At 39.8% G+C, this 15,093-nt stretch overlaps 2 protein-coding genes across 2 annotated transcripts in view; one reads left to right on the top strand and one right to left on the bottom strand.

Moving 5' to 3' along the window:
• The window catches only part of LOC306868757 (nucleolar transcription factor 1-like), a 967,110-nt gene that overhangs the window by 734,714 nt on the left and 217,303 nt on the right, over positions 1–15,093 (top strand). The gene's annotated exons all lie outside the window — the stretch shown is intronic.
• The window catches only part of LOC306864873 (neurexophilin-1), a gene marked incomplete at both ends in the record, with an annotated part of 31,913 nt that continues 21,725 nt past the window's right edge, over positions 4,906–15,093 (bottom strand). Inside the window, one exon of the mRNA XM_079409139.1 lies at positions 4,906–5,703. Within this exon, the coding sequence (XP_079265265.1) occupies positions 4,906–5,703 (798 nt within the window). The remainder of the gene's footprint in view (positions 5,704–15,093) is intronic.

Here is a 15,093-nt window from a genome sequence, read left to right as displayed (position 1 = left end):
TTCTGTTCTCGCTTGCTGTGTGATGTGCTGTGGGGTGCCACCGCTGGTTTGTTTTTAATTATGTTATTAAAGTTGGGTTGAGCGGGAGCACACAGCCCAAATTAGAGCGGTTTCATCACTCTCTCCAAGGTTATCCTCAGGCAGGCTGTGCAAGAGGCCGGATTGGGAGATGAGAGGAAAGAGAGAAAAAGAGGAGAAAGCAGAGGGCGGATACGGACGTGAAATAATATATATATAGACAAAAAGAACAGAAGGGGGAGCTGAAGTTGCTGTCAGATACGACGTTGTAATCGATCTGCTTTATGAGAACATAAATTAAGCTCATTTGCATGCTATGAAATGTCAGGTTTAATTGCGATGCTGGACAGATTTAATGCCAATTATGTCCAAGAAAGAAAAGAAAGCAAGAGAAACTTTGTAGACATTTTGAGTTCACGGTGACACTGTTTAAATGCAATTTATTGTATAGTTCCACTGTCTCGGTAATTCTGTCATCTCTTTTTCTGTGTCCCTGTGGACTATTGCCTCCTGTTTTCCCCGCTTCTTGCCATGGGCACTGAATACAAGTATGCAAATAGAGCGATAACATAGACTTTCATGTAGTGCTCATGTCATCCCCTCTGTCAATCAGCAGTCAAAACAAGACAAGACCTGAGACGACAGTCACTTTAGCCCTCTGAGCTCAGGAGCCAAACTCAGTGCTTTCCTCCTAATTTATTCAGATTTTTTTTTTTTGGCAGATGTCAGAAAACCACAATAAATGCCACCATTGTCATCCATACACTATATCAATATGACACACACGTAAAATAAACAATGTAAAAATAGAGAAATAAACGGTAAGCCTCAAATGAACCAGAGAAGAGTCCACTGTATGTCTGACATATAATACAGCTTCATCCAGTTCCCAGGAGTTGGATTATTGTATATATCTGTATTCATATATATATTTATAAATATTCATTTATGTATTCATGTGCAGTATATGTCTGTTCAGTACATGTTGTACCACATTTCATTGTACAATTTGTTGCTTACAGAGGCTGCTCGCTCAGTTTTGGTTCTCCGGACTGACCAGGTGTCCGATGCTCCGTCCAAGTCCGACAGGCCAGCCAAGGAGCCTGTCGCTATGACAACTGAAGAGTTCCTCCACCTCAACTTTTATCCTTGCCTTGGCAACGTTCAGCAGTGCGTGATCGTGTAGTCTCCTTATCCCTCTTCTGCAGTCAGAGGGAGATTCAGAGTTGTTTTGGAGGCATTTCCCCTGGATATAATGGTATCTGTTCCTGTAGGGGACTGCGTTGTGTATGGGTATAAACAGATTTGCAGCCAGCTTTTTGTGGGTAAGTAGCATTCAGAGTGCTACTACTACCTGAAAGCAATTAGAAGCAAATTAGGATTGATTTCTAAACTGTACGTTTTAGTGCACTTGTGCTCATGTTCAGTGGTTTAATACAGACACACTATAGTCAGCGAACTCTTGTACGAAATCACCAGGGGAACACTTAATGTTCTGTTGTTAGCTAAGTGTGAGAACGGTATAAAGAAGGGCTCCAAAACATCTTGTGACCATGAGAAGAGCGAAGGGAACCACTAGGGGTTTGCTGAAGATGTTTCTTGAGGATCAGACAGAAAGAGAGCGAGAGAAAGTGAGTGGGAAGGAAGGAAGAAAGAGTGAATGGAAGAAGAAAGTGGAAAAAAGATGGAAAGAAAAGAGAGAGAATGGAAGAAAGACGGAATGAATGAAGAAGGAACCAATCATTAAAGGAAGTGAACAAAAAAAGAATGAAAAAGGAAAAAAAAAGAATGAAAAAGCAAGATTATCTCAGAAGAAAGCGCAAAAGGGACGTAAGGAAGAAAGACTTTGAAAGAAAGACAAAAATGAATGAAAGATTGAATGAAAAATAAATGAAAGTAACTGGAAAAAAATAATACAAACAAAAATGAAAGAACAAATGAAAAAAGAATGTGAATGAACAAATAAAAGAGAGAAGGAGAAAAAAATTAATGTCAAAAAGCAAAAAAAAACACAAGAATGACTGAATGAATGAACTAACGAATGGAACAAATGAAAGAGAACAAAGAAATAAAGGACTGAATGGAAAAAGAAACAAAAAATATGAAAAAGAGAATGAACAAAAATAAGTGACATCAACAAAATAAAGTTGAACCACTGAAAGAGAACGAACAAAATAGAATCAATAATAAATAACATCTGCAATTTGAGCAATTATGCCATTTATGTGTGTATGTGTGCAGGCGGTAGTGTAGTTAAGCTGCAGGAGATTAGGAAGCTCAGACCAGACCAGCACCAGAGGGAGAAGAGAGCAGAGAGCTGTGAGCCCCGGTGCTCAGTTCACCAGCAGGGCAGAGGAGACATGCTGCACTGTGCAAAGCCTGGAGCACTGACAGAGGTGTTGTATTTTCACATGTCTGGTCTGAGAATTAGACTGAGGCAAATTTGATATGACCAAACATTTCGACACGGTTTAGGAAGCAACAGAGACAGATCGAAGCAAAGCAGTCTTGATCAAACGCTCATTTACACAGACCTGTTGGAGCAGTCACAGGTGAGTCTTCTTCTACCGTCTTTAGCAATTACAGGGTACAAAATGAACACAGAGAAGGAATCACAACATGGGTTAAGTGGGATTGTATGAATGATAGCTGTAAGTGATGTAAAATCAGGACATCTACTAGGCTGAATGGCATCATAACTTTATCTGTGATGTCTAAAGTTTTTGTTCAACTGAGTGTGTGTTTATGTTTGAAACCAGCCGATGCTACAGATTTCCAAATAACCTGCTGGTGATATTATCAGGTAGTTTTGGACCCTAAGCAATTTTCATTTTAGTAAGGACCCTACATGCAATGACAGTGGTACACAGACTGTTGTCAAAGTGTTTTGCAGCTTTGACTGTATGTAAAACTATACATTTCAGATTAGAGGGAGATAAATTGTATGTCTTTTAAAGAACATGGATAAACTGATCTATCCAGCAGGATATTTCCATCTTCGTTACTCTCTAAACTGCATCGAAACCCACAGGGGTGTATTCACCGTACTGAATTTAACTTCAGGCAAAGAGTGTTTTTTTTTTTTTTTTTTCTTCGTGGGCTCATAAAAAGCTTCTTCCCTCCAACTCTCTCGGTGAGACGACACTTTGATGTTCCATATTGTGCTTTTATGTTACTCTATTTAGCATCCTGAGTTTGTTTTTCAGTCTTTTTTTGTGATTCTCTCCTCTTCCCCTCCCCTATATTCATTCTCTCTCTCATCTGTTTTGTTCCCAGTCCATCTCCTGTTCATTTTCTCATGTTGTGCATCACCTTTTCCCCTTTCATATCCTCTTTTATTCTCCTCTTTGCTCTGTCGTGTACACCTGCTCGTCACTGCAGATGTCATAACCCCCACTGCTGTCTTTTACTTTCCATCCGTCCTCTCTGTCTTTCCTCTTCCATCATTTCTCCCCTGACGACTTAAGTTCACCTGGCCTGTTTTTGGCTTGTAACATAAATGGTCTGCCCATCTTTTATCTAAATCCACTTGAATTTTATATAACTGATTTTCCTTGACAACAGTTATCAATAAACAGTGTGTTCACTGAAGGTCAGCTTGAATGCTGTTCATTTTATGTGGTAATTTTACATCCAGAGAAGGCCTTGGCCAGGTAAATCTCATAATGTAATGCAAGCTCTCCCAGTGCAGTGTGTTTAAATTATGCAAAATTAGCATAATGATATTTCTTTTTTTTCTCAACGATAAACCAGCTGACTGTAAGGGAATGTTCAGACAAGGACGAAGCAATCGTGCGTTCAGCAGAACAGTTATCACAGCACAAAGTCAGGAATCCTGACCAAACAAAATGTCTTTTCTGCTTTTCCCTAACAGTCAGAACAATAGAGAAATTGGGCTCAATGCAGACTCAACATCTCTTTTTCGGTGCTGTATTTTAAATTAAAGAGCTTTCTATCTTACTTTCGTTCTTTCTCATTGATATTAGGGAGGGGTAGGCTTTTATCTTTTTGTGAAATCTGGCAATTTTGCTCTTAGACTTTTGTATTCTGTTTTTACAACACTTGATTTCTTTTTAGTCTTCTTTTTGTGTCATCCTTTGTTTTTGTGTTTAATATACAGAGGTGAAAGAAGTGTCAGTGAGTCATGCTGTTAATTTTGTGTGTTAGGTTGTGTTAGCTGTGTTTGTTTTTGGAAAAACAAGCTACACTCTTAAAAGTAAAGGTTCAAAGGGGTGGGGGAAAGGTTCCCCAAAGAACCTTTCAGTGAATTAATAATTTAAAGAACTTTTTCACTCTAAAGAACCTTTTGTGCAATGGAAAGGTTCCATTGATATTTAAAGAACCATAGATGCTAAAAAAGAACTGTTAGTTTTAAGAGTGCACACCAAATCAGCAATGTCTTCCACCACTGCATAGCAGCTTGTGGTGACCAGCATATTTTCTTGTTCCTATGTGTTAATTAGAAGACCATAACCCTGGACACTGATGAGCGCAGCCAATCAGGGACTCGGACTGATGAAGCGGACACTTCCACCCTGAGCTCCTGGGCCTGACCATTTGGTTTTGCATATATGTGTTTTTGCAGGTCACATTTGCCAGGTTGCTTAAGAGGTTCTTCTAGACATCAACTGCAGCACTTCGAATACTGTACATTCACCTTTTAGAGAACCACCTGTGATGTTAAGGTCATGAGGGGGTGTTCCATATCAGCTCAGTGATAAGTTTCTGAAGAGTCTTTAGAAAAGGACTTCTGTGTCCTTTAAAAAAACCCTCCCATATTAGCATTGCACATTCATCGTCACATCCGTAATAGAACTGTTCCTTTGCATACCAACTCCTTCCCCCCCAACCAACCCTCCTTGCCCCAGACCATTGCACCACAAAGCTCTAGCCTGAGGGTAGGTAGGGCATCTCATTGTGGTAATTATAGTCTGGACAGACCTTCTGCACAAGTCTGTAGTCTGTGCTGTAGAAGGAAATGTAGATACAAATGACCTTAAAGGGTTTGGAGCAGATCCAGGACACGTGGCTTTGTGTCTGCTCCTGGAAGCAGGTCTTGGAGGGGTCATAGTTGCAGAGTGAGGTGCGTTTGCTGCGGTCCACCTTCTCGTAGTCTACGCGACAGTTGAAGATCTTAGAGTCTTTAGGGTAGACCACGCTCTGGCGCTCCAAGTCGAACTCCACAGCCTTCACCGGAGGTACCAGGCTGACTGAGATGTTCCCCTGGCCGGTGGAATTGTGACGGAAGTAGACGCTGAAGGTGCCGTTCCCATGATCCACGATCTTACCCGTGATGAGCAGGTTGAGGCGCACTGTCTTGATGTTGGAGTAGAAGTCGCCCCAGCCGAACATCTTCTTAAATTTTCCAGTTTTGATGATTGGTGGGCGGCGCTTGACACGCGAGTTCCCCGATGCGTCCGTGTCTGATTTGAAAAGATCACTGCCCAGCATCTCCCAAAATTCCTGTTTGGAAAAGGGCACCGGTGAACGATAGGGCAGCTCCATTGTGGAAGTGTTGGCGGCACGTCCGCGGCTGTGCATCACCCAGCGACTCAGGGGTGAAATCGAACCCTGAGATCCCAGAACCCCCAGAGTTTTGGAGGAGTCTGCTGAGGAGGAGGACTTAGACGTAGATGAGGGGAAGGAAGAAGATGACGAGTGGGAATCTTCCTGTCCTAGAGCCAGCTGGAGGAAAGAAAACAGGAGTAAGAGTGAGCCGGTGAATGAAATTATAATAGAGAGGATGAAAAATGCGACATTTAAAGAGAGAGGAGGATACACAGACAGGAATTTAAGTAAGGGGCTAGATTTGCATTTCCTAAAGGAAATACTGGTGTTTGCATGTTAGCAAAAGAATAGTGTTACAGTTTACGTAGGCTTAGGTTTTAGACTTAATTTCTGCATAAATTTGCTGTTGTCATGATGTTCAGCATCTGCCTTGTTTTCTGTTGACTGTGAATGAGAATTAACACGTTACGTGTCTGTTGTGCTTCTTTTGCAGAGGTGGGAATGAAAATATGAATCAATTAATTGTCCAATTCAGTTTTTGAATGGAAATAAATTCAGAATCTCTGACAGTAATGATTTTTATTGTTGTTTGCATACTGAATTGCAAAGGGAGGCTTTTGAACTGAATTAAAAAAAAAAAAAAAAAGAAATTAAGCTTATAAAAGCCAAAATGGATTGAGCGCCCAAGGCTAAAATCTACAAAACAAAGTTTGAATGGTGTCAAATGATAGAATTCTGTTAAATGGTTCAAGCTGACTTTAGGACTCTATGATCACTGTTTGGTTCATCTTATTCCGACCTACAGGCAAAAACTGAAATCAGTTGAACCTGTATTAACTCTTTCCCTGCCACCGTTTTTTTTTTAAAAGTTGCCAGCCACCGCCAGCAATTTTGATGATTTTCACCTAACTTTGACAGCCCTCAGAATATTTTCTGCTATGAATATATGAACATATTATATATCAAAATAAAGAACCAAGCCTCTGCTTTTAATTAAAACTATTTTATTCTATCTTCATGTGTTCATGTTTTATCACCACTTGAATGCACATAGGTTTCATCAGAAATACAACATTTTGGACAAAAAACTGAGAAAAATGAATTTTTATAAAGTAGCGCATTTTCCCACTCAGATTCAAAATGGTCAGAACATGATCTACATATGTATATCTACATATATGATCTACATTTTCTCTGATCCTTCCATTTATGCCGATAGTATTGTATTCCGACCCGTAAGACCCGGAAGTCCCGTAACTCATTCAGGACATGCGCTAGGGCTTTCCTTACCGTAATATACCTAGAACACGGATTGACGTAGAAACTCGTCAATGGCAGGGAAACGTCTCTTAATTGACGAGATACCTTGTCAATGGCGGGGAAAGAGTTAAGGACTGTAAAGAGATGAACTAATGAGACAGAGCGGGTTTTACAAACCTTACTGATTGGAGTGTTTTTGAAGCTGCTGCAAACGATCTGGGCGAGCTCACAGAGACTATAACATCTTATTTCAGTTTCTGTGAGGATATGGGGAAGTCGTGGCCTAATGGTTAGAGAGTCGGACTCGTAATCGAAAGGTTGCGAGTTCGAGCCCCCGGCCGGCAGGGATTGTAGGTGGGGGGAGGGAATGTCCAGCGCTCTCTCCACCCTCAATACCACGACTGAGGTGCCCTTGAGCAAGGCACCGAACCCCCAATTGCTCCCCGGGCGCTGCAGCATGGCTGCCCACTGCTCCGGGTGTGTGTTCACGGTGTGTGTGTGTGTGTGTGTGTGCGCATTTGTTCACTACTCACTGCTGTGTGTGTGCACTTGGATGGGTTAAACGCAGAGCACCAATTTCGAGTATGGGTCACCATACTTGACAATACGTCACGATAATATGTGCATTCCTACCAGGACTCATCTAACTTATAACAACGACAAACCATGGTTTACTGCTAAACTCAGACGGCTCCGTCAGGTCAAAAAGTTGCTTACAGGAATGGGGACAGAGTCTTGTATAAACAGGCCAACTACACACTGGAAAAGGAGAATAGAGTGGCAAAGAGGAATTATTCCGATAAGCTAAGGATCCGACTCTATTCCAGTGGCACGGCTTCAGTGTGGAAGTCTGAAAGACATCACCAATTAAAAGACACCATCCCCCAGCACTGTGGAGAATCAAAAACTGCCAGACAATCCGAATGAGTTCTACTGCAGGTTTGAAAAAACACCATTCACACCTCCTGCAACCCCCCTCTCCCCCACACCGGCACTGCAGATAAGAGAAGATGACGTGCGCCAGGTCTTCAAAAAGAACAAGAGAAGGAAGGCACCAGGCCCAGACGGTGTGACACCAGCCTGTCTGAAATCCTGTGCTGACCAGCTGGCCCCCATCTTCACACAGATCTTCAAAATAGCACTGGAGCTGTGTGAAGTCCCCTCATGCTTCAAACGCTCCACCATAATCCCCATCCCAAAGAAACCCAAGATAACAGGACTTAACGACTACAGACCTGTGGCTCTAACATCTGTGGTCATGAAGTCATTTGAAAAATTGGTTTTGGCTTATCCGAAGGACGTCACTGGACCTTTACTGGACCCCCTGCAGTTTGCCTACAGAGCAAACAGGTCTTTGGATGATGCAGTCAACATGGGACTGCATTACATACTGTAACACATGGACAGACCAGGGACTTATGTGAGGATTCTGTTTGTGGACTTCAGCTCGGCCTTTAACACTATCATTCCAAACTTCCTCCTGCCCAAATTAACTCAGCTCTCCGTGCCCACCTCCATCTGTCAGTGGATCACCAGATTCCTGACAGACAGGCAGCAGCTAGTGAGGTTGAGAAAATACACATCCAGCACCTGTACAATCAGCACTGGAGCTCCTCAGGGCTGCGTTCTCTCCCCACTGCTCTTCTCCCTCTACACCAAGGACTGCACAGCTAAAGATCCCTCTGTCAAGCTCCTGAAGTTTGCAGATGACACCACACTGATCGGCCTCATCCAGGATGGTGACGAGTCTGCTTACAGACAGGAGGTTAAGGAGCTGGTGCAGTCTTGACAACCTGGAGCATTGACAACCATCATTGAATCCGTCCTCTGCACTTCAATAACTGTCTGGTTCAGCTCAGCTACCAAATCTGACCTCAGAAGACTACAGAAGGTAGTCCGGACTGCTGAGCAAATCATTGGTACAACCCTCCCCACTCTCCAAGAACTGTACTCATCCAGAGTGAGCAAAAGGGCTGGTAAAATCACTCTGGACCCCTCACATCCAGCACACTACCTCTTTGAACTGTTACTGTCTGGTCGACGCTACAGAGCTCTGAGCACCAGAATGACCAGGCACAGAAACAGTTTCTTCCCTCAGCCATGAAACACACAACACTATCATACTATTTTTATTTAACACATATACTTATTACATTTCAAATTTGCACCTATCATACCTGTACATACTGAATTGTCCATTTTGTATATTGTGTTTGTGCTATTTTGCATATTGTCCATTTTTTATATTTGTACATTATTTTTTTATTATCTGTGTCCTGTCCTGTCGCTGTCATTCTGTCGCACTGTGGAGCTACTGTCACTAAAACAAATTCCTCGTATGTGCAAACATACCTGGCAATAAAGCTCATTCTGATTCAGGGGGCGTATTACAGAAAGATCCTAACTTTAAAATCTTATCTGTTTGGTTATTTCAGTTAGGACCACATTTAGGACAAAATCTATTACAGAACAGCATTTCCTAAGTGTGTTATCTTATCTTCACTACAGATAGAAAAAGGGTATTACAGAAACCACCTAACATGACAAAAAACCCTAAAAACTGTCTTAACTTTAGGACAACCCCACAGCTGTCCTAACTTCAAAATTATTTGAAAACTAACGGAAAAAAACGCTTACAACTGTGCTGTCTGACAATGGTATTACATTTATTAATAGTTGAAAATGAAGAACGAAGATGTTTAATGGTAGAAAGACCCTGAAGATGTTATATTTTGATGACAAAACACTTAAGTAATTACAGACTGCCGCACAACATATTAAAGTTAGCACAGGAACTGCAACCAGCATAATAGAGACCAACAAAAGTGTCACGGAGCATTACTGGTTGAGGTGCAAGTGACTAATGCCTAACGTTTTTTTGCAAAAGGCTATTTTCAAAGTGAAGTAGCTTTTGTTTACCCCATCAGCAGTGTTGGTTGCTTGGTAACAGACCTAAGAGTGGATTGTCGAGCTTATTAATGCCATTTAAGATTTCCTAACTAGAGATAAGATATTTTGTAAGATAGGATAAGAATCCCAAATCAAGTTAAGATTTGCTTCTGTAATACAAATTTGCAAAAAATCCTAATTTAACATATCATATCTTAAGTTAAGACCTAAGATATGAAACTTTCTGTAATACGCCCCCTGATTCTGATTCTGACTTGATTGCATACAATTATTGAGAAGATTAAGAAATATGATGTTTAAGGAATGTCAGTACAGGTTTGCCTTGTAAACACCAATAAAAAGAGGAATATTAATGAAGTGCTAGCCTTGCAATACAGCATAATTTGAAGGCCTGAATTGAAAGGAGAAGAAAGAACAGCTAAAAGGGAAACATCATCAGCACTTCAATAAACATTCACCCACTGCAAAGCGTCATTGACACCTCACTAAAATGTTCTGGCCACATTAGACTCCCGTCAACAGGAATTAATCTCTGTGGTCTGACCTGTACTCTACACTCACTGGTTCACAATATTGCTTTAGATATTGCGTGGGAATGATTTGATCCCTTTATGGTTCATCTATTTTTTACAGAAGATCTCTAGGACTCCCAGAGCTAATTTGACTAAGAGTGAGAGTGAGAAAGATCGTGAGATTTGAACTCCTTCATTCTCAAGAAAAACCTACATTTTTATTCAAATTAACATTAATGAATTTTAAAATTTGTATTTATTAAGGACCTGCAAAACAGGAAACAGATACAGAAAACATATAACAAAGGGATGGATGGAGGTAGTGCAGAAAGCGAGAAGGTTGTTTTTTGATAAAATAGTGTATGTTTGTCTCATTGTATAAAGAGAGCTGTGGAGGTGGATGAGATGCCTCTCTACGTGGGCTCATGGACGGGTGAAGAGCCCCAGAGTGGGTGTAACTGGTAATTACTAGATGGTAATGATCTATTTGAAACACCTCATATACAGATAATCCAACAAGAGCTCTCATACCTGGGATCAAACAGTTGGATGTGACTCTTCACAGGTTTGTGTGTGTGTTGCGGATTGTCAGAGAACAATGATGCTTTGATGTATTGTTTATTATCCGATGAGCTCTAAATTCTGTTTGGTCTGTTTCTCTGAGCCACGGTCAGGTTCAAAGCTGAAACTCCCCCAAAAGACACATTCGCTTCTAGGAAACAGTCTCATGCTGTACAGAAGCTCTCTGACTTCGCCAGAGACAGAACTCACTTCCAGGTTTATGGATTGCAGAGACCTTGCGAGTTGTGGCGACATGGACCACAACCAAGAAAATTAATTCCCACTTTCAGTGGTGTCCAAGTCAACTGACGCCATCTCACACTACCTGTAGTCATGTGACCTCTTGTCTTCACCTTCATCTGTTCCAGGGCATAAAAATATAACCTGCCTCTGGATGAATGAACATGAATATGACTTGCCTCTGGAGTGCCAAATGTCTCTGAACCTGAGGCAGGTTCCAAGAGAGGACAGATTTAGCTAGCCTGTTTATTTATTATTTATGATTTGTTTTTCATTCTCTAAACTGGTTTTATATAGTTGACAATATGATTAATTTTAGCAAACCAAATTTGTTTATGCAATGAATTATTCATCTAACTGTCATTACTTGTTTTACATGATTTTTTGCAGTGAAACAAAAGCCAAAATTAAAAAGTTAAATGCCAAATGACAAATAAATCAGCATTTGTTTTTACATAACATAATTTACAAGTTACATAAATTGTGTGAAGTGTTGTTTATGGTTCCACTAGATAATACTGCAAAAGTCCAAATAGGGCACAATGTACTGTGCAAGTAATTTTACATATTGATTTTTGACTGGTGTTTACCTCTATTTTGAATTATGCATTGCATTTTATTGTTTTTTAGGATTCAAATTAGGATTAGAGGAACTGTCTGTAAATTTTTTCTTACAGTGTGTTGACACTGTTTTACCCCTACATAAAATTGTTCTTTCACAGTCTTTGCAAAAATGTAGTAAATCGATTTAATCTCATTTGAATGATTAAAAATAACTAGTTCTAAAGAATGATTTCGCTTGTTAATTGGATTTATAGTTTTGTAATGATTTACCAACCATAATATAACTACAAAAAATCACTGCTCATACATTGATCCTTCTTTGCTTAGGAGACTTTACGGACATTAAAGTATAAAAAATCCTTAGGATACATAGACATGAATGAAAATAAATACAGCCTTTACCGGTAAATCACCGTTAAGAGATCATGTGTGAACAGTAAATTTGTTCTGGCATTTTACTGGTATGAGAAGTTGTAACATTACCAGTAAATTACCGCTAATGTGCTCTGTGTAAACGCAGAACAAGATTACCGGTATGAGCACGGACGAGTTCAGAACGTGGTGACGTAAGATGTCTACTCCGGGCCAATCATAACATTCTGATGCAGATAATGCATTTACTCCACGCTGTGTAGTTCGGTTTGAATCTATACAATGGCTCTGGGCCAAAAGCAGCTGAATGATTGTGAACGTTTGACAAAAAAATTAAAACATCAACAAAAACACTGATCACACATACACCTACACGTTTACAAACACAACACCGGGAGGCTAAGACATTTAGAGTTCATTTCCGGTTAATGATGTCACAGAATTTATGTGTGAATGGCTCTTTACCGGTAAAAAAGATGGAACATTATTGCCTGTGTGAACAGCGCATTTTTGTATTTACCAGTAAAGTCGTTCCGGTAATTTTACAGCAATTTTCTAGCATTACTGTGTGAAAGGGGCTATTGTCGAGATCCCTAGAGAAATCACTGGTGTTTTTTTTTTTTTTTTTCAGGACTAATATTGTATTGCTATTATGCCCCCCATTTATTCTTGTCGTCTACTAAAACGATTGAGATATTAAAGAGATATTAAAGGGATGTGTGATTTTTCTTCTGTATGATGGTGGTTTTTAAATGTGGCGCATGAAAAGGAAAAGCATAGCAGGAAAGAAAGAAGAGAATAAGGTAGTTCCTTAAGAGACCTTATTTGAAATCTGCTTTTATTTCTCAGATGGTTGGATTTAGTATATTCCAACCAGAATATATGCCAGTCCACCTTCGGAGTAAATGTATGCAGTCATAGTCAGTGTTTGAGGATTCTGACTATCTTTGTGTGTGTGTGAGAGAGAGATGGTGTGTGTGTGTATATGAGTCTGTTCTCGCTGTCAGGGCAGGCCTGATCCACTGAGTTTAAGGATCTCTCTCCTCCATAATGCATGCTGCCCTGTCTCAACTCTGATCCTTCAGCCCACTCTGATGCTTCACGCCCATCTCATCTCGTTTTATGCAGGTTTATTCCAGCTTAATCAGGCTTACTCATGCCTGATACTCATTTTACTTTACTCTAAGTGCCTATCTCCAATCTTGATAAGTTATTTTATACAGTACGGATTAGCGCAACACGCTCTGGCTAATTCAGTCTTCTGTAGCCATGCTGGTTTTTCTCCGGGCTCTCAGTCGCTTTGCTTGGATCTTGCATGGACTTCTTTGTGCCTCTATAAAAGAACGTGTGGATTAATTACTGGCCTTGACGAGCGTGTAACACCTCTACAGACTGAATAATTCTACATTATCTCCATTGCAGATCTGCTAATCTGCACAGCAGCTATGCAGAACAGGTCCTGCATGAATGTCATACCAGCTAATTGGGGGTATAAATATTAAATTGCATTATTCTTAGAAATACCTGTCTTGTCAAGCATTTCTATTCAATCCACATGCAGTCGGCTGAGATTCCGGGATTAGTATAGGCTTTAAATTTTATATCAGATTCTACAAAAAATTTATGAAAGAGACATTTTACTGTGTATATTATACTACATTATGCCATGTGTCTAAACAAGATGTCCAGGACCTCCAGCAGAAATATAGGCCCACAACATAAAAAATACAGCAGTATATTTCATTGTACACATGGGGTACTTTTTATCCCTGTGTTCACCAAACCCATCTTGAGTGTTTGCTGCTAAAAAGCTATTTTTTTTAGTTTCATCTGACCATAGAAGCCAGTCCCATTTGAAGTTCCAGTCGTGTCTGATAACTGAATATGCTGGAGTTTGTTTTTGGATGAGCTAGGAGAATTTTTCTTGAAACCCTCCCAACCAACATGTGGTGATGTAGGGGCTGTTTGACCATTTTTTTAAAGGTTTTCTGACCCCGAAACTCAACCCTTCTCTACAATTCTACAACTGTGGTCCTTGGAGAGTCTTTAGCCAGTCTTTAGCATTAGGACGATATAGACACACGTCCTCTTCCAGGCAGTTTCATAACATTTTCTGTTGATTGGAAATTCTTAATTATTGCCCTGATGGTGGAAATGGGAATTTTCACTGCTCTAGCTCTTTTCTTAAAGCCACTTCACTAATTTGTGAAGCTCAATTATCTTTTGCTGCACATCAGAAATATATTCTTTGTTTTTTTTCATCGTTATGGATGATTAAGGGAATTTGGACTTTGTTTTCCCTCCTATTTATATTTCTGTGAAACAGGAAGCCATGGCTGGATAATTTCATGTTCATAATCACCCTGGAGTGCTCATAATTGTGAATATGAATGGGAATATAGTTCAGAGATATTTTACTCAAGAATTTCTAGGGGTACCAATAATTGTGTCCAACGTGTATTTGAAAAAAACATTTATTTCATAATGATATTTTCAATTGTTTTAGTTCAATGAAAGGTTAGATTTTTGTGATTTTAATTTTTTAAATAAAAGATAAAAAGGATTAACAACGAAGGTATATTTTCAGAGCTTTCTTTGATCATATTTACCAAGGGTGCCAATAATTCTCACCACGACTGTATATTATTTTATTATATTTTTAATAAATGTATTTATTTATTTATTTCAGCACATCCCGATTGCCCTATTAGGGTTTTTGTTTTTGTTTAAATTTATTTTAATGGCCAGTTACATTATCCCATGTTGTCAGTCTGAATGAAGGGTTTCATAGCATTGATTGTGGATAGTATTGTCATTTGTGTAACCGCAGTGTAATGAGTCTATATTGCAGTCTAGTTTACAGCCTCCAGTTCATCTCAGATCTGTTTGCAAGAATTTCTTAAAAACTCATCTCTTTTTATATCTAATTCTATATTGGGTTAAAAACAACTACTGCTTATAAATGGCATGCACACACACAGTCATGCACGCTCTTTGCTGTGTCCCTGTGCTGAATGATGCAATGTTGTTTTCACCAACTAAAATCTTTGTTCTTCATCCTATCTTCCTTTGAGGAGTAAACACTCCAGTCTGGATACACTATTCTGATCACTCAAGTGTTGTCACTTTCTTCCAGAAGGCAGAAGTA

The sequence above is a fragment of the Barbus barbus genome, assembly GCF_936440315.1.
Source record: "Barbus barbus genome assembly, chromosome: 4".
Taxonomy (NCBI): domain Eukaryota; kingdom Metazoa; phylum Chordata; class Actinopteri; order Cypriniformes; family Cyprinidae; genus Barbus; species Barbus barbus.
Note: the sequence above shows the minus strand (reverse complement) of the source record. Positions and strands in the feature narration are given on the sequence as shown.